At 41.5% G+C, this 22,732-nt stretch overlaps 1 protein-coding gene across 3 annotated transcripts; it reads right to left on the bottom strand.

Annotated features, from left to right (window-relative positions):
* Window positions 1–230: 230 nt before the first annotated feature.
* Window positions 231–21,681, bottom strand: PPIH (peptidylprolyl isomerase H). Of its 3 annotated transcripts, none has more exons than XM_036893125.2 (10): window positions 21,530–21,681; window positions 21,141–21,205; window positions 20,799–20,822; window positions 20,514–20,558; window positions 20,218–20,260; window positions 17,046–17,138; window positions 13,651–13,738; window positions 13,168–13,208; window positions 12,300–12,389; window positions 231–399 (listed from the first exon to the last, which is right to left on the bottom strand). In XM_036893125.2, exons 1-9 carry the CDS (start codon window positions 21,593–21,595, stop codon window positions 12,321–12,323), a joined length of 534 nt encoding a protein of 177 aa, XP_036749020.1. In that variant the 5' UTR covers window positions 21,596–21,681; the 3' UTR covers window positions 231–399; window positions 12,300–12,320. The 3 variants fall into 3 exon arrangements, with proteins under 3 accessions (XP_036749020.1, XP_057356088.1, XP_036749021.1); XM_057500105.1 differs by having other exon boundaries at window positions 231–423; window positions 21,530–21,661; XM_036893126.2 differs by having other exon boundaries at window positions 21,141–21,245; window positions 21,530–21,612.
* Window positions 21,682–22,732: the final 1,051 nt, after the last annotated feature.

Genomic DNA, 22,732 nt, shown 5'->3' with positions numbered 1-22,732 from the left:
TCTGGTAACTTTGGAATAAATAGTGCTATGAAGTTCTGGGGTTTTGCCTTCTTTGCCCAATCAGTTTGAACCTGAGAGGAGATTGTTAGAACTGCTTGCAAATCAGAGGCATCACCTGTGCAGAGCAGGACTTGGCTCTGGTCATTGCAGGCCTAGGGGAGAGCATCCTCCTAGCCAAAGCTAAGGCATGAGGAGACAGGGCTATTAACTCCAAACAACACACATTCAAAAAATAAATAAAATCCAACTTTATTTGCAACTGAAAACATAAAATCTTGGGTTCCAAATGTGTGATACTTCCAGGCTCTCTTGATCACGAAAGGCAGCAGCAGGCAGGGAAGCAAACCAACGGACCATCCAGATTATCTGACTCAAGCATCACATAGAGCAAGAGAAGGCCTATAATGGCAGAGACATGGAAGTCTGTGAGGGATGAAGTGATAAATAGCTCAGAGGAACTGGAAGGGGACATTCCATGACAGACAGCACTCCCAGCTATCCTCTACATTCCTTTCCTAATCCTCTTTTTCCAAAAAAAGCTGAAATGGTCTTGCCATAGGGCCATCCATACCTTTGGTTCCCCAGAGCAAAGTTGAGAGGTGTATTATACAAGAACCAAGAAGAAACTAACATTTATGCTTAAGCATATCATCTCATTGATTATTTACCCTTTACAACTCCACAGCATATAGTATTATCTGTAATTAAAGGAAAAAGAAAACTAGGGTTCCAGGTTTAAATGGCTTGACGATGGGCTTTTTGGTCTACTCAGCTCCAAAGGCTGTGTGCTTTTTGCCAGACCTTGATGGCTCTCTGTGGAGCTCTAGAACAAAAAGCAATCTTTCTTCGTTGCAGGTTCTGATCTCAGGGTTATAAAAGAAAGCCAAGCCCACACCCTTTGTTTATGGCCTTGGAGTTAGCTGTACTGAAAGAACAGGGTGAGTATGCTCAGACACCAGTGTTCCCTCCTCCCCCAGAGGATAGTTAGTGCTGGTGTCACACTGCTGGCTCAGACAGAAGTTTGGGCTCTCAAGGACAATGTACAAAACTATAAATGCACTTCGTCAGTTACACAGTACTCCAGGACCTAAGCTCTATCATACATAAGCAGTGTATCAAGTTCCTGCCTCAAGGACTTCTCAGTCTAGAGAAAGCCAGAGCAACACATTTGTGATACACTGTGTTAAATACTGTAAAAGAGAGATAACCAAGTATTATGGAAGCACCCGGGGAGACCACTGATTGTGCCTAGACCTGGTAGGAGATGGAGAAACTAGGGAATGATTTACAAATGGATGTTAGTCACATGCTCCTGGCAGGGGCTGGGGGACAATAGGATTAGGTAAAACTACGTATATACAGTACATATTTCTATGATAAATACATGCTTAATGTAAAGAACCCAACCATACACAGGACAATATAAACTGAAAAGAAAGTTACTTTGCTATCTTTACTCCAATGGTAACCATTATTAACAGTCGGCTACATATCACTAATTTCTGAAAGTTAAATAGTATCATTTTTATATAATGTACCATATTGTGACTTTGTTAATGCAAGTTAATGCCTTAGAAATCTTGCCAACACATACAAATCTACCTTTCTTTTTAAGGCTAAATAGTATTCCACTGATGCAGTGTACCTCAATGTGTTTAAGTCCTGGTTACAACACAGGGGGATTTGCCTTTGTACTGGATTAGATTGGAATGGAGCCATTCTCCCCTCCCCTCCCATTTAGCTGACAGGGTTTCTGACTTTCAGGGCAGGGAACAAACAATGTCACATACCCAGCAGGCATGTAAATATGTGCTGCCAAATCTCTGGAGCACCCTAGACACGTATTTTCAAGGGAACCTCTTTTCTCTTGCCTGGGCTGCTGCAGTGAACACCTCTGGCCTCAGCCCATCCTCCACATTACTGCCATAATCACCTTCTGAGTAAGAAAATTCAATCACAATGTTCTGCTCAAAATCCTTCAGTGGCTCCTACTGGCCTGGTTCTGTTTGGAGGGTCAGGCCTCCTTTTGAGAATCTCAGGGGCACAATGGACTCTTGCCCCAAAGGAGAAAAATGTACACACTGCCTGAAGCCCATCCCCACCCACAGGGTAGCATATGGATGCCTCAGCCTGCATTGGTTCTCACAATTGGCCTGGCCCTAGCCAGTCTCATCTCTTACTATCTGCTCTTCACACCTTCCTGCGTTGGCCATACTGAATTATTTGCAGGGTCCCTTACACTTCCTGTTGTGTCCTGCTTTTGTGCCCATGGTGCTCCCTCTGTCTGGAATTCCCTTCCCAGTTTTAGCCACCTGAGAAGTGCTATTCTTTTGTGCACTCAGCTGAAGCCTCACCTCTTCAGTCTTCCCAAACCACTCCTGGTAGACACAGGCATTCACGCTTTCCTTACTTTGCCCCCAAAACTCTAGTCCAGTGTTTTATTGTACTGTAATTATCAGTTTCCCCAAGAGACTGTGAGTTCCTCAAAGGCAGGAACTGGACTTTTCAAATGTTTAGCCTTATATGCAGCAAGGGACCCATCTTAATTCATTAGTACTTTGTAATGGAATGAAGGATCAGCCCACGTGCCACCAACATGACTTTCATCATCGTCCTCTGCAGGCATGTATCACATCTACAGGTAACCCCAGAATGGGGGACAGTGTTTCCTAAAACTCAAGTCATTCCAACAACACATTCACAACTGTTACCATAGCCACCATCTACTGGTACAATTCATTTTTAACCTAATCACTATCTGAACTTCAAGATTCCCTCATTGTAAGCTATAACAACTATAAATTATGTCGTATTAATTATATTTTTTTCTAAGACGAAAATGTTAAGAGAAATTCATCCCAGCCTCATCTAAAGCAGTGTTACCCATATTTCTCTGATAACAATGATCTGAGATGCTTATTACAAAGACAGCATCCTGGGTCCTACCCTCAAACTCACTCAAATTCTCCAGGGAAGGGATCTGGGAATTAGTAGATTTAACAAATGTTCCCAGGTGATTCTTACCTTTAGGGAAATTTGGGAAACAATGAACCAAAGGGAGCTCTCTAATACTTGATACAAGTCACAGCTGCAATTCAGACTAGGGATGCCAGAGCTCTCTGCCACTGTCTTTTCCAAGAGAATCTCAGGCTTTCAAAACAAAGGTCCCATCAGCTCCCACATGGTTGTTAAGTAGCAAAGAACCCAGAATCCTGAGGGCCAAGGTTTGCTGATAGACACCTAACCAAATTCACCATAAAGAGCTTTCACAGAAGGGCCCTCTTAAAATGAATGGCTCCTTTTAATTAACAGCAGCAAGCTAAACATTAGCCAGCTAGTGTTCATCAGCAAGAACCAGAAAAAAGGAGAACTAAGAAGAGCCTTGCTGGGATCAGAGCAAACCAAACTGGAGAGCCTACACTGTAATTATCCTACATGGTTCAAAAATGTCATGGACGAAAAAAAAAAAAAAAAAAAAAAGAAAGAAAGAAAGAAAAGGGGGATTACTCCCTGATAGGATAAAACTAACTGTAAATCAACGATTAATGCATGCTTTAAATATCCTTAATTTTGATCACTTAAAGGGTGTCAGATGATCGGCTATAGAGGTACATTTTTCTGATAATATTCCTTTCTCTTAAAAAAAGCAGTTCCTGTGTGGTGACCTCCAATGAGTTCTACACAATGGTATAAAGGGCATATCAAAGTGTGGGCAAAGGGTCTGTTTGTGTTTATACAGAGGATCAAAGCCTAATTTAGCTACCCAGAAAATGAACTAAGATACGATATGAAGAACTTCCAACATCAGCACTCTCTGGAAGAGTCATACCAGAAGATGATCATCAAAAAACCTCAACAAAGATCCTGGCGCTGTTGCAGTTGTAGCTGCATTCATCCCACTGGTTCCTGGACTTGCCATGGGAATGAAGGAGGTATCTAAGCTGGCCTGTGCATACAGTACAACAACAAATTTGACTGGATCTGTACTGTTGGAACTCAACCAAGAATTAGGAGAAGTGCAAATTGTAGCACTCCAAAATCTTACAACTACAGACTATCTGCTGTTAAAAGAACATATGGGATGTGAACAGTTCCCAGGAATGGGTTGTTTTAATTTGTCTGATTTCTCTCAGACTGTTCAAGTTCAGTTGGACAATACCCATCATATCATAGATAAATTTTCACAAATGCCTAGGGTGCCTAACTGGTTTTCTTGGTTTCACTGGAGATGGCTGGTAATTATAGGTCTGCTTTGGTTATGTAACTGTATTCCTATTATGTTAATGTGTGTGTGCAATTTAATTAGTAGTTTAAAACCTATACATGCTGAAGTTACTCTACAAGAAGATATGTCAAAGAAATAATCAATCTTCCCATGTTTTCTTCCATCTGCTACTTCTATAGCTTTTCTTCTTCCTTCCTAATTACAACCCTTAAATAGAATTCGTGCCTCATATCGAATTTACTGAGTATTATAATTCTTCCAAGTGGTAAAGATACCTCAAGACAAATGCTGGGCATAGAAGCCACAGGGCATAAATCTGCAAAGAAGTAAAAAGCTAATCTTTTCAAACAATATTGCTTCTCTCTCACTTACCAACTTTACATTTCCCTGTATGGCCCCGGAAGATGACTGGTTAGCCAGAGACGGGTAAGATTCCTCAAGGGAGGAACAACCTAAGACAGGCAGAGTCGCAGGGGGGCCATCAGGTGAGAAATTGGGGATCAACAGAGGTGAGGCTTAGAACCTCACCCCCCTGTTTTGAGAGAAATCTTCTGCATCCGTGGATGTTTTATTGCCCTTGTCTAGCTTGGATTAACACCTAGTCTACAGGCACACACCTGATTATCTACATTTGCTCTCTTACAACACTAAACTATGTTTTCTACCTTTATCTTGCATCTACCTACCACTTCAGCATTTTATTAAAAAAAAATAATAATAATAATAAGGGAGAAATGTGGGATTCACATATAAATCAAGTATAAAAATCAAATGAATATTCATATTTGACCTGATTGTTTATAGTTCATAATGCGTGATCAAAACCGAAAGTTTCTGTGATGACTGCCCTTGTACTGTTCACCATGTAAGAACTTATTCACTATGTAAGAATTTGTTCACCATGTAAGAACTTGTTCATTATGCTTCAGAAGATTGGAGACTGACGAGAATTAGGCTTGGGGTGGATTAATGATTATGCATTGAGCATTGAGTCCCCTATACAGAATTTTATTGTTGTTAACAACCATTTGATCAATAAATAGGAGAGATGCCCTCTCAAAAAAAAAAAAAAGATGAAGAGACACTGGGAACTCTCTCTCTCCATGCACACACAGAGAAGAGGCCCGGTGAAGACAGCAGGAAGGAGGCTGCCTGCAAGCCAAAGAGAGATGCCTCACCAGAAACCAGCCTTGCCAGAACCTTGATCTTGGACTTCCAGATTTCAGAACTGTGGGAAAATAAAGTTCTTCTGTTTAAGCAAAAAAAAAAAATGTCATGGATGAAAAAGACTAAGGTACTGTTCCAGATCAAAGGAGACTAAAGAGACATGGCAACTAAATAACTAAATATATCGTGATCTTGCACTGGATTCTGGATAAGAAAGAGAACAAGTTTTTGTTATTTTACAAAGGACATTATTAGGACACCTCACAAAATTTGCATGGAGTCTACAAATTAGATGGTAACAGTGGATCAATATTAATTTTCTGATTCTGATGTTTATACTTTGGCTATGTACAAAAATGCCCTTGTTTTCAGGAAGTACAGCTGAAGTATTTAAGAATAATGGGCATCATGTCTGCAATTTATTCAAATATGGTTCAGAAACAATATACGTGTGTACATGTGTGGGTAAAGAAAAAGAGAATAAAAATACAGTAAAAATTGAACTATACACAAGAATTCTTTTGTACCATTCTTGCAACTTTTAAGTTTGAAATTACTTCAAAATAAAGTTAAAAAACTAGTATAATCTTTACTCTTAAAAGCTACAGCTGAGACACCTATTAAAAAGGCAGGCATTTGCTATCCTCTTTTCTGATCAGCTGTAAGGCAAACCCTACTTTAAAATTTCTCAGAAGTTTGAGGAGTTAAATGGTAGATTATTAGTATTTTTAATATTAGACAAATTCTTTATTCTATCTTAAAGATCAACACCATAGACATGTGACCTAGGACTACTGCGATGTGATCCTTAAAATACACATTATAAAAGAGGAACAACTGATGAAAAAAATTAGTCAAGTTCATAAAAAGGCCAACTTCGGTAGATATCAATTGTGAAAGTGTGTACTGCCACAGGTATGTTAAATTTTTTAGCATTATTAATTATGTCAATACTTGAACAAGTTCCAGTATTAATGGATATCGTTTGTAATATTGAAATCAACCAAAATAACCAATAAGGTTAAATAAAAATATTGTAAATTTCTTTGGGAAAAAAAGCTTTCTCAGGATCCACTGAAATAAGACATCTAGAGTTGTACAGAAAACTTCATTTTCACTAAAACTAAAGTCAGGACCTGAGGCAAAGCACTGAAGTTCTAGAAGGAAGTGCTTCATAAGGAGGTACAGCTGATCAAGTGCCCTCTATGTCTTCTACCTCCTGCCTATCTCCATACATTTCTATTGTTTATGCACAAGGGCTCAAATGTATGATAAGGTGATTATCTTGATTTGAATGGAGTACATTCCTTCTGGACCAGTGCCACCAAAGGATTATCTCCTCCTGGTTCTTTTCTGATTGGAATATGGTGGGTTCTCAATTAAAAAGCAGACTGTATTCTCCTGTAGCCTTGCCACTCAAAGTCAGCATCAGTGTCACCTGAGAGCTGATTGGAAATGCAAAATCCCAGGCCCTATCCACAACAACAGAATCAGAACCAGCACCTCAACAAGATTTCCTGGTGATTCATATGTGCATTAAAGTTTGAGAAATACTACCCAAGAGGGCTTGAAAACATCACCCATACTGGCTGTCAACCATTATTCTGCCCCAAACAACCTCAGGGATCTGAAATATTCCTACAGCAACTGGAGATGCTTGTAACTTTTCAGAAAAATAACAGGCTAATACCCTATTCCCTGGGGATTTAACCTCCTCTTTCCCTCACTTTCTCTCAAATCGCATTACCCAGAAACCCAAAATGGGGTACCCATCTATGGAACCCTTTTAGGTCAGACTGCCACCTAGATTCTCTGACACCTTAAAACCTATGATAGGGATTTTTGGTAAAGCTAAACGAGGTAATTCAAGTAAAATTCCTAGCTTAATATTTGAGCACAAGTAGTCAATAAATGATCACTGCTTTTATTATACTGTCCCTAAGTATTAACTATGAAAGATTCAATTCTAAACAAATCAGGGTAGGAAGGAGAATTGGAGGTACCACATGTGGCTCTTTAAATTTAATTAACATTAAGTTAAAAATTTTGTCTCTCAGTCACACCAGCCACATTTCAAGTACTCAGTTATCACATGTGGCTGACAGGTAGACAGCACAGATATAGAACATTTCCACCATCACAGAAAGGAATGTCTATTGGACAGTTCTGCTCTAGAGGGCCTCTGAAACATCAGATGGCCTCCGTGGAATTTGTTCTACTTGGATTGCAGGCTGAGAAGAGGGGTGTTTATGGGGACAAAGGTTTATGTCACCTTTATTAATAGCAGCTGAGGAGGGGAAGTTTGATGATCTCTACCTTCAGAAACCCCCAAAAAGGATTTCCAGTAACTTTCTGTAAGGGACTCAGAAATATACAGAAAAGAGGCCCCAAACATAAAGAATTTAACTTTATTGTTTTCATTATCTTCTGTTCTCTGGTAGTAGTCATCAGTAGTAGCCAATCTTTGGAAGGAAAAGGACCTATGAGCTCAACTTTAGTTCAGCAAAGATATGAGTGGGAGAGGAAGGAAATGGCAGCTACTGAAAGCGAACAGTATGTTGAGCCCGAGGGGCCCCCAGAACTGGCACAAAGGAAAGCTCAGGGTGTTAACTGGACCTAAGAAGGGACCATAGGGCTGGACAAGAGGGAGGTCCGTGTGCAGCTTCCAGCACACACTTGTGCATTCCTGTCTTGGCATTTGTTTGCACCAGTTCCCTGCCTAAAATGCCTGACATTCTCCCTTTCTATCAACTCATGTAATAGATTTTTACCAAATACCTGTAAGTGCCAGGTCATGTGAACACAAAGTCAGTCACAGATGGAGGTGTGTGCAGTCATTAAAATGATCTGGTATTTGACCAGATCTCTATTCAGAAAGAAAGGCAGAGCACAAAAAAACAAAATTCTAGATTATTTTGTCATACAAATAAAAGTATAGAACTATTAGGAAAAATATCGATGACATTATGATCTGAGGTCATAAGGACCTTTTTAAGACAAAACCAAAGGCTTTTTTTGATAATTTTGTCCTCATCAAAATTAAGAATTTCTGTTTAAAGAAAAGATATCACCAAAGTGAAGATAAGCAACATACTGCCAATTTTCTCTTAAAATATATTCTGGAGAAAAGAGTCACAACATATAAAATAAAGAACTAAGACTCATGTATAACTAATTGACCATTAAGAAAAAGGTAACATAAACTATATGCTCAAACATAGCATCTTTCTTTTTTTAATACAAAGTAGTTTTAGATGAATGGTGGAGGAAAGTCTTCAAGACATAATGCTGAATGGAAAAAAAAAAAGATGAATAACATAGTAAAATGCCACTTAGGAAAAACAAAAACCTCCCAAAATTAGATAGGCAAAGAAAGGGCCTTGATGGACATATATCAACCTGAAAAACCAGTCCCCTCTCGGGAGAGACGTGGGATTGAGGGTGGGAATGTTGTAAAGTGTCTCCTGTCACTTCAACTGTTTTATGCAAACATTTTCATGAGATTGTTACATTAATAATTAAAAATAAATAACTGGGTAAGTCAGTATCATACACATTAACAAAAAGGATAAAAACCAGAAGATCATCTCAATAGATGCTGAAAACCCATTTGACAAAATTCAACATACATTCATGATAAAAATTCTAAAAAAAATGGATTTAGAGGGTACGTACCTCAACATAATAAAGGCCATATACAACAAACCTACAGCCAACACCATACATAATAGGGAAGAGCTGAAAGCTTTTCCTCTCAGATCAGGAATAAGGCAAGGATGTCCATGCTCACTACTTTTACTCTACATAGTACTGGAGGGCCTCGCCATGGCAATCAAACCGAAGAGATAAAAGGCGTCCAAATTGGTAAGGAAAAAGTTAAACTGTCACTATTTGCAGATGACTTGATATACATAGAAAACTCTGAATAATCCACCAAAAACTATTCGAATTACTGAATTCAGCAAAGTTGCAAGATACAAAATTAATACATAGAAATAGGTTGCATTCCTATATACTAACAACAAACTAGCAGAAAGAGAAATCAGGAAAACAACTCCACTTACAACTTCATTGAAAAGAATAAAATACCTAGGAATAAACCAAACCAAGGAGTTAAAAGACCTATACTATGAAAACTGTAAGACACTCATGAGAGAAATTAAAGACAATACCGATAAATGGAAATCTATCCCATTCTCATGGATAGGAGAATTAATACTGTCAAAATGGCTATCCTGCCCAAAGCAGTTTACAGATTAAATGCAATACTATCAAAATACCAACAACATTTTTCAATGAACTAGAATTAATAGTTCTAAAATTCATATGGAACCACAAAAGAACCCAGCTAGTCAAAGAAATCCTGAGAAAGAACAAAAGTGGGGGGTGATTACGCTCCCTGACTTCAAACTCTACTACAAAGCCACAATAATCAAAAACAGTTTGGTACTGGCATGAGAACAGATCCATAGATCAATGGAACAGGATAGAGAGCCCAGATATAAACACACGCATATACTGTCAATTAATATACGATAAAGGAGCCATGAATATACAGTGGGGAAAATGACAGCCTCTTCAACAACTGGTACTGGGAAAACTGGACAGCTACATGTAAGAGAATGAAACTGGATTACTATCTAACTTCATATACAAAAGTAAACTCAAAATGAATCAAAGACCTGAATGTACCCATAAAAAACTCAGAAGAAAACATAGGCAAAAATCTCTTGAACATAAGTATGAGCAACTTTTTCCTGGACACATCTCCTCAGGCAAGGCAAACAAAATAAAAAACGAACAAGTGGGACTACATCAAACTAAAAAGCTTCTGTGCAGCAAAGGGCACCATCAGCAGAAAAGGCACCCTACAATATGGGAGACTGTATCTGTAAATGACTCATCACATCCAAAATATATAAAGAACACATATGCTTCAACACTCAAAATACAAATAACCCAATTAAAAAATGGGTGGAGGACCTGAACAGACATTTTTCCAAAGAAGAAATACAAATGGCCAACAGGTATGTGCAAAGATGCTCCACATCATTAATCATTGGGGAAATGCAAATTAAAACTGCAAAGAGCTATCATCTGACACCAGTTAGAATGGCCACTATCCAAAAGACAAGAAATAACAAATGTTGGCGAGGATGCAGAGAAATGGGAACCCTCCTACATTGTTGGTGTGAATATAAATTGGTACAGCCACTGTGGAAAGCAGTATGGAGGTTCCTCCAAAAACTAAAAATAGAAATACCATTCAACCCAGAAATTCCACTTCTAGGAATTTACTCGAAGAAAACAAAATTCCTGATCCAGAGAGATATACACACCCCTATGTTTGTTGCTCCATTATTTACAATGGCCAAGATATAGAAGCAATCTAAGTGTCCATCAATAGATGAATGGATATAAAAATGTGGTACATATACAAACTGGAGTATTTCTCAGCCATAAAAAGAAAAGAAATCCTGCCATTTGCAACAACATGGATGGATCTAGAGCATATTATGCTCAGTGAAATAAGCCAGACAGAGAAAGACAAATACCATTATCATTTCACTTATTTGTGGAATATAAAAACAAAGCAAAACAGAAGGTACAAAACAGCAGCGGACTCACAGACGATGAGAAGTGACTAGTGGTTACCAAGGTGGAGGGGTTGGGGTGGGAAGGGGGCAGAAGCGGAAGGGAATTAAGGGGCACAATGATTCACAATCACAATGTAAGATGGTCACAGAGACGTTAGTACACCATGAGAATATAGTCAATGATTCTAATATCTTTCTACGTTGTCAGATAATAAATGCACCAGAGGGGTGAGGATTTAAATAATATGGGTAACTGTTGAACCATTGTGTTGTACATTTGAAACCAATATAAGTGTATATCAGCAACACTTCAATTAAAAAAAAGTTACTTTGTGGACATGTGTATTAGATATTATTTGTGGTTATGTAGGATGTTCCTATTTTTAGGAGTTGCTGCTAAAGTATTTATAGGCAAAGTGTCAAGAAGTTTTCAACTTTTAAATAAGAAAGAAATGAAGGAAGAGGAAGGAAGGAAGGGGGGACAGAAGGGGAGCAGGAGAGAGGAGGAAAGGGAATAGAGCAAATTGATCAGAATGTTAGTCATTGGTGAATCTAGGTGAAAGGCATATGGGTGTTCAATGCACTATTCTTCCAACTTTTCTATAGGCTTAAAAAAAAGAAGAGGAAGGAAGAGAGGCAGAGAGGAAGGCAGGTAAAACACCACTACTCCTCACCTAGCAAGAAGTGATCCAATTCTCCCTTGGGCTCTTGTAACAGTTCACAATGTCATTCATATTACTACTGACCACCTCTGAGAAAGTGTTTTATTCCCCATAAGCTCCTGAAAGGTAGGGGCATTTTTCAATTCTTTGTCACCCTCTCTATGCTAGCATAAGACCAGCACAGAGCAGGCAGCGCAAGTATAGGTAGAAAGTGAGTCCACGTAGGCTGAGAGATGTGTTGCACTCACTTATGAGGCTGGCAAATACCAAGTCAGGGCCTGGAACTGCAGCATCAGTTCTGATGACATTCATAACAGGTGTGTCTCCTGACTACCCAGGCTGTCCCCAGTAGGGAGTCACTTAGAGCTGGGGCCAGGCCTTTCTAGCAGGACTACTGAATGGAACTAAGTCTGCAAGTGCTGTAGAAACTAACTGATGGTTTTCAGGATGACACTTTGAAAACTACAAAGTGGTTGAAAAGTAAGTACACTAATAATCTTTTCTTTTGATCTTTACAAGGACCATAGGAGATAGGTATTATCTCCAGTTGACAGATGAAACAGGCTCAGAGAGGGGAGGTGAATTCTCCAAGGTCACACCCAAAGGAAACAGGCTCAATTCCTTGTCTTCAGGAGAAAGACAACTTACCTGATTCAGATTTGCCCTGGATTACATCTCCCCACACTGTGAGATCACCACAGGCAGCTTTGGCTTATTGTTGGGGCCTGTAGGAACATTCTAGAAGAGAAGCACGGTGGAAACTCAGATACTTACCCAACATTTACTGATGCCTGCCAGCCCCTGTGCTAACGATGGAGGATTCAGAGACTGACAACAATCACTGTCCCCGCAGACAGGTAAAGAATATAATACAGATCAAAGAGAAAACATACAATGTTTAAAAAATATCAAACCTATTAAATGTATCAATGTCATTAAGTTGAGAGTTGTATACAGAGCAAAGGAAGCAACTGAACATTGCTTAAACAGGTCAGGGAGGAATTCACAGAACAGGAGCCATCTGAGCTGGGCCTATAAAAATGAATGGGACCACAGCAGGAGGAAAAAAAGAGAAGAGCATGCCAATAAAAGAAACAGTCTGAGCAAAGAAAGGCACATACCCTCTGGGGCAGGAAGGAGCAATAGGCAGGGACGTGAATGGCATTATTTGAGAAGACCTAGTAGCCTGATGTGACTGGAACATGGAGGTGGCAGTGGCAGGAGGTACACAGGGACTAGGTCATGAAGGATCCTGAATGCAGTGCCAAGTAGGATTTTACCAAGCAGGCGAAGGGACCACTAGAGGTCAAACCTCACTGTGTACTAGAAAGGCTTACTTAATCAGCCAGGAAAACTTGGGAAGCATGGGGCTCTCTGCCCTTTTCCTGAGGAAGCCCATACATACGGAGGAAACGAAGATTGGCCCTAACAAAGCGCAGTCCCCTCGCTCCTTGACACTAGTCAGAGAGTACTAGACAAGAATGGCTAAGAAAGAGAAGATCAAAACAGGACTCACCTCAATCTTTCTCATCACTAGAAGTCCATCAATGATTTTTCCTGTAGGAAGAATATGCACTAGACTTTATTATTCTCCTTTGCATAGCACTTTCCAGCTTCCAGTGCCCATTCTTAGCTGTTTTCTCATTTGATCCTCATACTAATGTCACAAATTAAGACTCAGTGGGAGTGAAGTGACTTGCTCACAGTAGTGAGTAGCAGTTAGAACTCGACTAGGTCTGAGGGACTGAGAGCCCCACGGTACCGTGCTGCCTCTGTGTTGTCTCTCTTAAGTGCTACCATCTGGGTTCCCCCGGCCCCCGACACACATATTGCTCAAGTGGTTACACACTACCTCAGACAGCCCCTTTGTCCTCCCCACCTCCCACCACTCCCACCTTTCTTACTACTGCCCAAGTGTTTATACCAATTGAGACAGTCCAGAGGGAATTCCTACTCTGGGTAAATGGTGCCTGGACTATGGGACAGGAATAGGACTCACCAAACACTACGTGCTTCCCATCCAGCCAATCACACTTAGAGCAGGTGATGAAGAACTGGCAGCCATTTGTACTGGGACCACTGTTAGCCTGACAGAAACCAAATACACCTGCAGTGAGTTTTCCTGGCCATACTAGCTGAAGGGCAAGATTCCTATAGCTCTGGTTCCTCCACGCTTTCTTCCAACAAACCTTACTGAGCATGTGCTGTGAGCTAGGACCCAAGAATACAGAGATGACCTGGATATACAATGTCTGCCCTCAAGGAGCTAGATCCTTCAATAAATGTACACTCAATGTGAGTTTTCATAATGGAAAAACTGTTTATGGGACCTAATTTGCTATATTTAGACTAACTGGTTATGACTGGATTAGTTACAAATTAGCTAACCCAAGGAAAAGCCTGTTGGCTTGGCCATTAAGCTGTTTTGTCTGCATGGCTTTGTACTATATCATAACAATGGTAATTAAAATATTTAAGAAGTACAAGAAGTTGCTCTGCAGTGCTACGCTAGAAAGACGACTACATTTAATCAATGATGTTTGTTTTACAGCTACACCTTTATTATTGAATTTTATAGGAAGTATTTTTTTTAAATCAAGAACCTGAAAATCTCTAGCCAATCCCTTCCTTTTTCTTTTGTTGAACTGTTCTTTACATAATGTATTATAAAAGAAGAGGCTATAATTACAATGCAGAGTGACACGCTGTAAAGAGACATCTGACTTTCATATGAAGTGTACTTTTGTACTTTATGTGAGGATACCCCTAAATGCCTTTTATTTGCTGAATTCAAACTTTTGTACATCAGCAAACCCAAGCTGTTTCGACAACACTGACTTACAACAGTGTCTGTGTAACTATTTTATTGCATACTTTCCTTATTTTGGAAAAAAATGAGGAGAAAATGGAAAACTGAAAGAACTATTACTATTATAGCACAGGTGTCATAAAATTAATAGCACTGAGGCAAAACTGGAAATTATTAGGTAGACCACTAGCTTTAAATGGATGTTAATGGATTTAAATTGGTTGACTCTGTTCAATTATGAAGGAATAAAAATGTGAATGAAATACCTTACAGACATTGTCTAGGGGTAAGCTCTAACTAGGGATTTTACATTATACTTCAGAAATCCCCCATGTAAGATGAGGATATTTGGGGTTTTTGTACATGTATTCAGGAGTTTTTCCTATATGAAAGCAAGGGGCTGTCAGACTGGACCTACACTTTGGAACTAGGAACTGACTTCGCAGGGGTACCAGTTCTTCCCCACTCCTTCCACACAGCCCCATCTATCTTGCTGCGCAATGCACACTTCCCAGCAAGCAGGCAGGAAGGCAGTCATACCACATGTTTTTACAGCTCAGGGACACTTGCTGTCCTTAGCCATCTATTGATTCATTCTTTCAGGTAGTATACTTAATAAGCTCTAGAGCCAAATGACCCAGCTTGAATCCCAGTTCCACCACTATGGGGCCTTGGTTCAGGCACATACCTCTCTGTGCCTCATTTTTCTCATCTGTACCTATCTCAAAGGGATGTTGAAAGGATGAAAATAAATACAAGTAAGGTGTTTGCTGCCAAGGGCTCAATAATGTTAGCCATTATTCTGATTATCTTTCAGCCATTCATCAGTATGTGCTCAGAGTCTTTGTGTATTAGGTAGTAAGGTCTGGAGATCAGTGAGACCCAGGCCCTGCCCTTGAGGAACTCATGATGTAGTGGAGGATGTAAGCAAAAACAATTATGCTACAAGATATGTGACAGCACAGCTTAACCAGCATCAGCCTGAAGGGAGCAGAGACGAAGGCTTCCTTCTCTTTTCCTGATTCCTCTGCATCTTCCCCGCTCCTTCCACACAGCCCCATCTCTCTGTTAGCAGTTGCTAACAGAGTGGGGTGCACTAGAGGGGGTCTAATCCACCTAGAGAAGATCCAAGCCCACCTGAGTTATGTCAGCACCTTATACCTGTACTTGCACAGCCTGGCTTTCCTAAGGGGGGTTGTACACTGCTTGCCGTGCTCGTCTTGCCCAATTATTATAGCAGCCTCCTAACTGGCTTCTCTGCCCAGTTTTTCTATTTCCATCTGCCACTCACTGCAGCCAGGGTTTTCACTCTACAGCACAAAGTTAATCTACCCTACTCAAAAGTGTACGGCTCTCCACAATCTGTGACAGGAAGTTCACACACTCATACCTATTCTCGCATTTGAAACCCTGAAGAAGCTAGACCCACCTGCCTCTCCAGTTTTATCTACTGGCCATTTCCTCACCATTCACATCCTATGTTCTCATCACCTTTTTCACTTTCTGTCCCTTGACTATGCCACCCTGCTATTTCATGGTCACTTATGCCTAAGCTGTTTGCTCAACTTGAAATGCCATCTGGTATGGAACTCCTTCAAGAACTCTATAATGTCCCCTCCTCTGTGAAGCCCTGAGCAACCCCGCACAGCATGTACTGTCATTCCTTGGTCCCTCACAGTACTTTTACACACAATGAAGTACCCTCACCTCAATATATGACAGCATGAATTACACTAACTGGACTTGTCATTTTGTAAATGTGTTTCCCCCATTAGATATTAAGTGTCATGAGGGCAGGAACAGGTCTGTTTCCTCATGTCTTACCATGAGGCCTGAAACAGAGTGGATGTCAGCAGATCTTTGCTTGATGTATGCCCAAGTAAAGGAGCAGAAGGGCGGGTGAGCAGGACAGAGAATGTGCTTGTAATCCTGAGTCTTGTGGAGTGAGAGCTGGAGCAGTGCCAGGGAAAGAGGTGATGGAGGAGGGGGAGATGGGTGGCGAGGTGGGACGACTAAGGAGTGAATAAGGGAGAGTGAGTATGTGGAGAGTAAGCAGGAGTGGGGTAGGCACAGGACTTTAAGTAGGGGGGCAGGGGAACTGCTAAAGGAGAGGGAGGGAAAGGACTGTGAATGGGGGTTCCAAGTGGGAGGACGTGCTGGGATAAGGGATTAGGAGTGGTGAGTGAGCAAGAACGGGTGACCAGCCAGGAGGCAGAGGGAGCAAATGGGCACTGTGAGGGTGCTGGTAAGTGGAGCGATGATGTGTGTGAACACTGGGTCTTGAAAGCACAACTGGCTGTGCCCTGAGCAGCAAGGCTGGATGCCCAGCTACATGTGGAGCCCAAACCGAGGTAAGAAAACATGCATCAGAGCTCAGTTTTGGCTCCCAACCTGCTAGTGGGCCCAGCCCAAGAAAGTCAAACCAGACTGAGGAAGGAGGTAAGCAAGGCCGAGTTGGGTCCGGGGCCAAGCAAGAAAAGGAAAGCATTTGCTTCCCTTCCAAGAGATAGTGTTGGGCCTCAAGAGGGGCCCAGAAACCAGCTGGCTATACATCTAACCCCAAACCTTGATTGGACCTTACTTACCATGGAAAGCAGGCCTGGAGCTGAGTGTCTAAGTTTAAAATTTTCATCTGCAAATGGCCCCCGGTATATACTGGCAACCCCAGTACCATCTCCCTGAGCAGAGAGAAGGGAAATGTTAGCAACTTACAACTGTAAGTCCTCTGGAGTCCAGAGGACAAATGCTGCTGACCTAAAGCCTAGCTTCTCCTTGACCCTATCCTGTAATCACAGCAAGCCCCATCCAAGGGATCTGCAGCCCAAAACACTGGTCACAGCTGGGCCTCTAGAAAGACAGGGTAAGACAGGCGAAGTAGGAACAACAGTACAGTGATCACATACATAATCTTTGCCATTCCCAGAGATCCTCATGCCTGCAGTCACATGAAAGTACCCACTTAACCGATACTGTCCCACTTCCCCCAAACTATACAGGTGGGTGGGCTCTTGAAAGTCTAGTCTGTATGATACCACCCTTCTGGACAAAGTTAGATTAGTCCAGGGAAGAATGGAATTTCATTCCGTGAAATACCTTATCATTAATCCCCAATTTCTGCTAAAACTAACTTTATTTTCACTATCTCTTCACTCATTCAACCACCTTGTGGAATACCTATTATTGTCTCCCCCAGTTTTCAGGTAAGCAAACCTAAGTCAGGGGAATAAAGCAACTTGAAGAAGGCCATATTTGCAGTACCTTAAACAGAAACCCTAAGGTTTAAAGGTAATATTGAGAGGGTGCCAAAAAACCAATCTCTCCCAGTCAGCCTAGTAAAGAAAAAGAAGATTGGGTGCATGGTAGAACAGGAAAACACTGACCTAGTGCAGAATCAAGGGGCACTTATTAGGGCAAAGACTACCAAATGAGATTATAATATAAGCCAGGGAAGAAAGGGAAACTGTCAAATTCAAACCTTTGTCTGACTAAAAATTATCAACAAAACTAAGCCCTATGTAATGGAAAGACTTGGATCTGAGTTCCAGATCTATCATTTATGAACTTCTGAAGTTATCTGCTATCTTTAAGCCTCATTTCCTCAACTATCAAGTGACGATGAAATCATCTACTTTTTATGCTTTGCCATGAAGATTCAATTAGTGTCTGAGAAAAAGACTTTGCCATCAATATGGTACTATGTAAATGTGTGTTATATTTTTAGCTCCACATAAATACATACATAAATACAGAAGGAAGAATTAATTTGCAGAGCAAACAACAGAAACCACTTCAATCTTCAACAGTGGACTACTTGAATAAATTCATTGTCTACTACTAATGGAATATGAAGTAGTTACTAGAATATTTTGGCAGAAGACTTAATGACAAGCAAAAATATAGACAAGTACTAAGTCCAAAAAGTAAAATATATGTACGATCTTTAGTCTGTTAAAAATTATATATGACACACACACAGGCAACAATAAGACTGGCAGCTGTCAACTAAAATGCCAAGAGTATATCCCTTAGGAGGCAAGATTTTTTGAGATGATGTTTTCTTTTCTGTACTTTTCTTTAGCAGCCAGACACAAAAAAAACCCAGATATTATTAAAACAACATTTTTGATCCAAATGTAAATCTCAAATCCTGCTTCTTCTGCTTCTTGCTCTTTCTATTTTTTCTTCCCTAAGGGTGACTCTGAGTAATGGCTTCTCTCTCACACTCTGCCTTCAGGCTGACCAACTTACTGTCTAACCCTAGGGCTATGAGCATATGATTGGATGTGCATGGTAATTACAAGTTGGTCCTATCCCTGTTAAAGACAATATGGTAATATAGGAGCCTATGGGGAGAAAGGAAAGAAAGCAGAGAATAGCTTCTCAACCCTTCTTACCAGCTAAAAGAAAAGTATATGATCACCCTAAACATTACTACCATCAGTTGTGGCCAGGGGTTGCAAACTTAAATGGCTACTGGGGCCAATGACATAAACAGGGAAGCAGGTAGTAATCAGATGCAATTCTAAATGGTGGTAAGTCCTTTTCCAAAGAGCTAAATGCTTATGTCCCATTTACCCTTCCACGTCCAGTATCATAGTGCGTAAAAAACTGAGTTTTGAGTAAGTTGATTAGTGGCAAGGAATCGAGTGGACAGCCATGTGGGACGACTAAGGGGTGAATAAGGGAGAGTGAGTAATGGCTTCTTACTATCTCATTTCACCAGTGGTGAAATGGCAAGGACATGCCCTGTCCAAAGGGAGCAGTTACTTGATTCCAACCAATTGTCGCTGTGTGAGAATCAAAGGCCTAGAGCACCCCTATTTTCCATTCTTTAGACAGAAAAAAATGCCACAATTTTGTGTGAAATTTCCCATTTCACAACATCACACAGAAGAATCAAAACCTCTCTGAAAGCCTGATTTGGTCTAAAGGCTTCCACTTTGTACTTACCAAGATAGGAAAGAGGTCTTTAACAACTCCTATGAGTCAAATTAAGTAAATATAGATATGAAGGAGAAAGAATGTCCCCCAGATCCAAGAAACAGCAACATTTGATTAACCGAATGACTAAATGATATTAATAAGAAAGACCATGCAAAGAAGTGGGTGGGTAAGGTCTAAAGTAGGTTTAAGAAAGAAATGAAAGAAAAAAATGTGGTTTATTCAGCACCTTCTAAGGTCAGGGGAAGGGGAGGAAGCTTGATACGGGGGACACATACAGTCTGGTCATGGGAAATTCATGCTTAGCAGTGAAGGACCATTCCACTGGCTCTTCCAGTGAGTAGAGGAAAACATCCTTCAAGAATTACCTGCCTCTCTTGCTCGATTCCTTGCCACTAATCAACTTACTAAAAACTCAGTTTTTCAGGCACTATGATACTGGACGTGGAAGGGAAAATGGGACCTAACCATTTAGCTTTTTGGAAAAGGACTTACTACCATTTAGAAAGAACAAATTGCATCTGATTTCTAGCTAAGCTTCATGTAACTAATTAACTGGGATCATATAGGTATACTGGGAAATTTCAATTCCTGGATTTGGAATTAGTGAATTGATCCAAGTGCTGATGTCTGTCATCAAGTGGTACAGTGAACAGCAGACAGCAGCTCTAACGAACATTCCCATTCCCTCCTCTCAACAAACTTGGCTGTTGCTCTCAAGCCGTAAGACTGGGTCCCTGTAGTACAAATACAGCAGCAGTAACAACTTAAAAAACAAACCTATAGGCCTTTGACAGGAAAGGAACCAGTACTTACATTAACAAAATCTCCACCCTGAATCATGAAATCCTTTATGACCCTGAAACAGACAACAAAGGAATCCTGAAAGACAATTTCATAGTTTAGAAAAACAGTGACTTAAGTCACTGCAGTTTAGATTAACACCAAATTAAAATGCAAAGTTTATCATATGGCTTTTAATAAATTTTCAAACCAACTGTTGAATTTGCAAAAACATTCCGTCTCAAAACCTATTTATTATCCTATGGTTTTATTTTCCTCCCAAGGAAGTAATGCTAAAAGCCCCCGGGATGGATTGCCAAAGGCCTTACCTGTGGAAAGTGCTCCCTTTGTATCCTATTGGGACCCCATCTTTTCTATAACCAAAAAGAAAGAGACTTGCAATGATGATAGGTAAGCATAGGCCTTTCCAGTTTCCCACACTCCAGCCACACTCCTAAAGACGGTTGGGAGAAGAGAGAAACTGAGGACCATTTTGGAGTATCACCTTCCCTTACTGTCACCAGCAATCATTCAAGGCCCCAATACCCTAGTGCAGCCCCAGGGTACCTACCCCTCAGGAGCAGGCAGATAAGTCAACCACGTCGGACACTGACCTGAATTCTCCAGTGCAGAACTGCCTGAAAGGAAAAACAGTGAACGATTCAGTCGCTATGCCGTCACAACTGTGAGTGCCCCTAATCTCCGGAAGGGAGGACACAGACTGGCGCCATCAAGTCCACCAACCGGCCAGCCAGAAATGCAGACACCCAGGTATACAAATTAACTACATAAACTGACAAGAGAACATGAAAAACGGTGACTACTCAGACGGAGAGTTACCCAGAGGAATCAAATCTCATGGGCAGTGAGTGGACAAATAGAGGCAGGCAAATGATCCGCAGACTGGGGATTAATTCTGATTCTATTAATCCGGCAGAGCTGGAGCATCTCCTTACCTAAAATTCTCGGCCGTCTTCGGCACAACGTCTGCGAAGAGCTCGATCTTCATGCGGCCAACTTCCTGCGACCGGCGGAAAACGGTCAGAAGACCCAATCCAAAACTGGGAAGGCCACACCGCGCAGGAACATTAAGGCCTGACCCTCCGTCCTCCATGCCACTCTGTCCCTCCCACCTCTGCCCGCAAAGCCTTTTTCATTCCGCCCAGTCCCTACACCTGCAGGACGCTAGGATGGGCAAGTCCCCTCCTCCTCCTGCCCCGTCCCCGCCTCCTCTACCACCAGAACTCGGTAGGTTCTGGACCAGTTTCACTTTCCGGCTTTCCGAGTACGCTACCCCCGTGCAGTTTCTCTTTGGCGAAGGCCTGGGTGCCTGCCCGGACCTCACCTGGCCCCCAATGCTGACATCAAAGAACACCATGGGGTTAACAGGGCTTGAATTTGCCACCGCCATGGCTGCGACCCGGAAACAGAAGTCGGGAACGCGGGGTTCCGGTGCAACTAACCCCTCGCTCTGCGGGTTTCGCCTCCGGCGCAGGCGCAGGAAGAGCTGACGCAGGCCAGGCCCCGCCTCCGGAAGCTCCTCCCGAGCCTCCCGCGGAGAGCTGCCTTCCGCGCGGGAACCGGGTGTTCTGTGGGAAGTCAGGGCTTCTTTGGTCCACACGGTTGAGACGTCCTCCAGCCTTTAGCTCGCCGCACTCCTAGGACGCAGGGGTCGGTGGGAGGCAAGTGGAGTAGGTAGAACGGAGGAAGACCTTAGCATTTTTTTTGCCTAAGGTTAACGGGCCTCAGTCCCACTCTGGCTACCCTAATTGCAGTACAAATTATTCTGAGGCTAGGGCGTTTGGATTAAGCAGTCTCCAGGGTCCTCATCAGCCGTGAAGCCAAATTCTGAGCCATCATACCTGCTGTTTCTTACCCCTGCCCTCTGGTCTGTGAGCCCCGTGATGGCAGGAACTCTGCTCACGCTCAACGCTTAGCACAACCTGGAGCATAAGGCTTGCTCAATAAATACTGAGCCCCTAAAGTCAGGACACTAGGATTTTAATTACAGTTCTGTCATAAACTTCCATTTTTGTCACCTCCAATTCATTTCCTGCAGTGCAGCTAGAGCTTTTAAAATAAATCTGTAAGTCATTCCTGGCTTCCCATATTTAGAATAAAATCAAATTTCTCACATTTAAAGGCCTACATTACATTATCTAGTTGCCACCTACCTGGCCTCATCTTGTATCAGTGGCCAGCCCTCCATTACTGTACATTGGAGGTCACAGAGAACAATACTGTCTTCAGGGCCTCGGCACCAGCTGTTACTTCTCATTAATACTCTTCTGCATCTTAATGGAGGCAGGGAATGCTTGTAGTTGAGGTCTCAGCTCACATGTTCTCAGATCTAAGTAGCCCCCTGTCACTCAGATACATCACTGATTTATTTTCTTCATGCCATTCACAACCCAAAATTATCATGTCTCCCCACTTTACCCCCTGCCACATATAAATACACCTTCCACCCCAGTAACATATTACTCCATGAAAGCAGGGACTCCATGTCTGTTTTCATGGGTGTAATCACTGTACCTATTACTGAATA

This window comes from Manis pentadactyla, chromosome 4, assembly GCF_030020395.1.
Source record: "Manis pentadactyla isolate mManPen7 chromosome 4, mManPen7.hap1, whole genome shotgun sequence".
NCBI lineage: Eukaryota > Metazoa > Chordata > Mammalia > Pholidota > Manidae > Manis > Manis pentadactyla.
The sequence above is the reverse complement of the archived record's forward strand: the minus strand, read 5'-3'. Positions and strand labels throughout refer to the sequence as shown.

Bases quoted from the DNA above. Each gene is read 5' to 3' on its own strand.
- PPIH (XM_036893125.2), bottom strand. From the start codon at position 21,595: ATGGCGGTGGCAAATTCAAGCCCTGTTAACCCCATGGTGTTCTTTGAT. The intron at 20,823-21,140 runs GTAAGGAGATGC...TTTTCCTTTCAG, and splicing joins AAGACGGCCGAGAATTTTAG to GCAGTTCTGCACTGGAGAAT. The intron at 13,209-13,650 runs GTGAGTCCTATT...TTCTTCCTACAG, and splicing joins TGGGAAGCACGTAGTGTTTG to GAAAAATCATTGATGGACTT.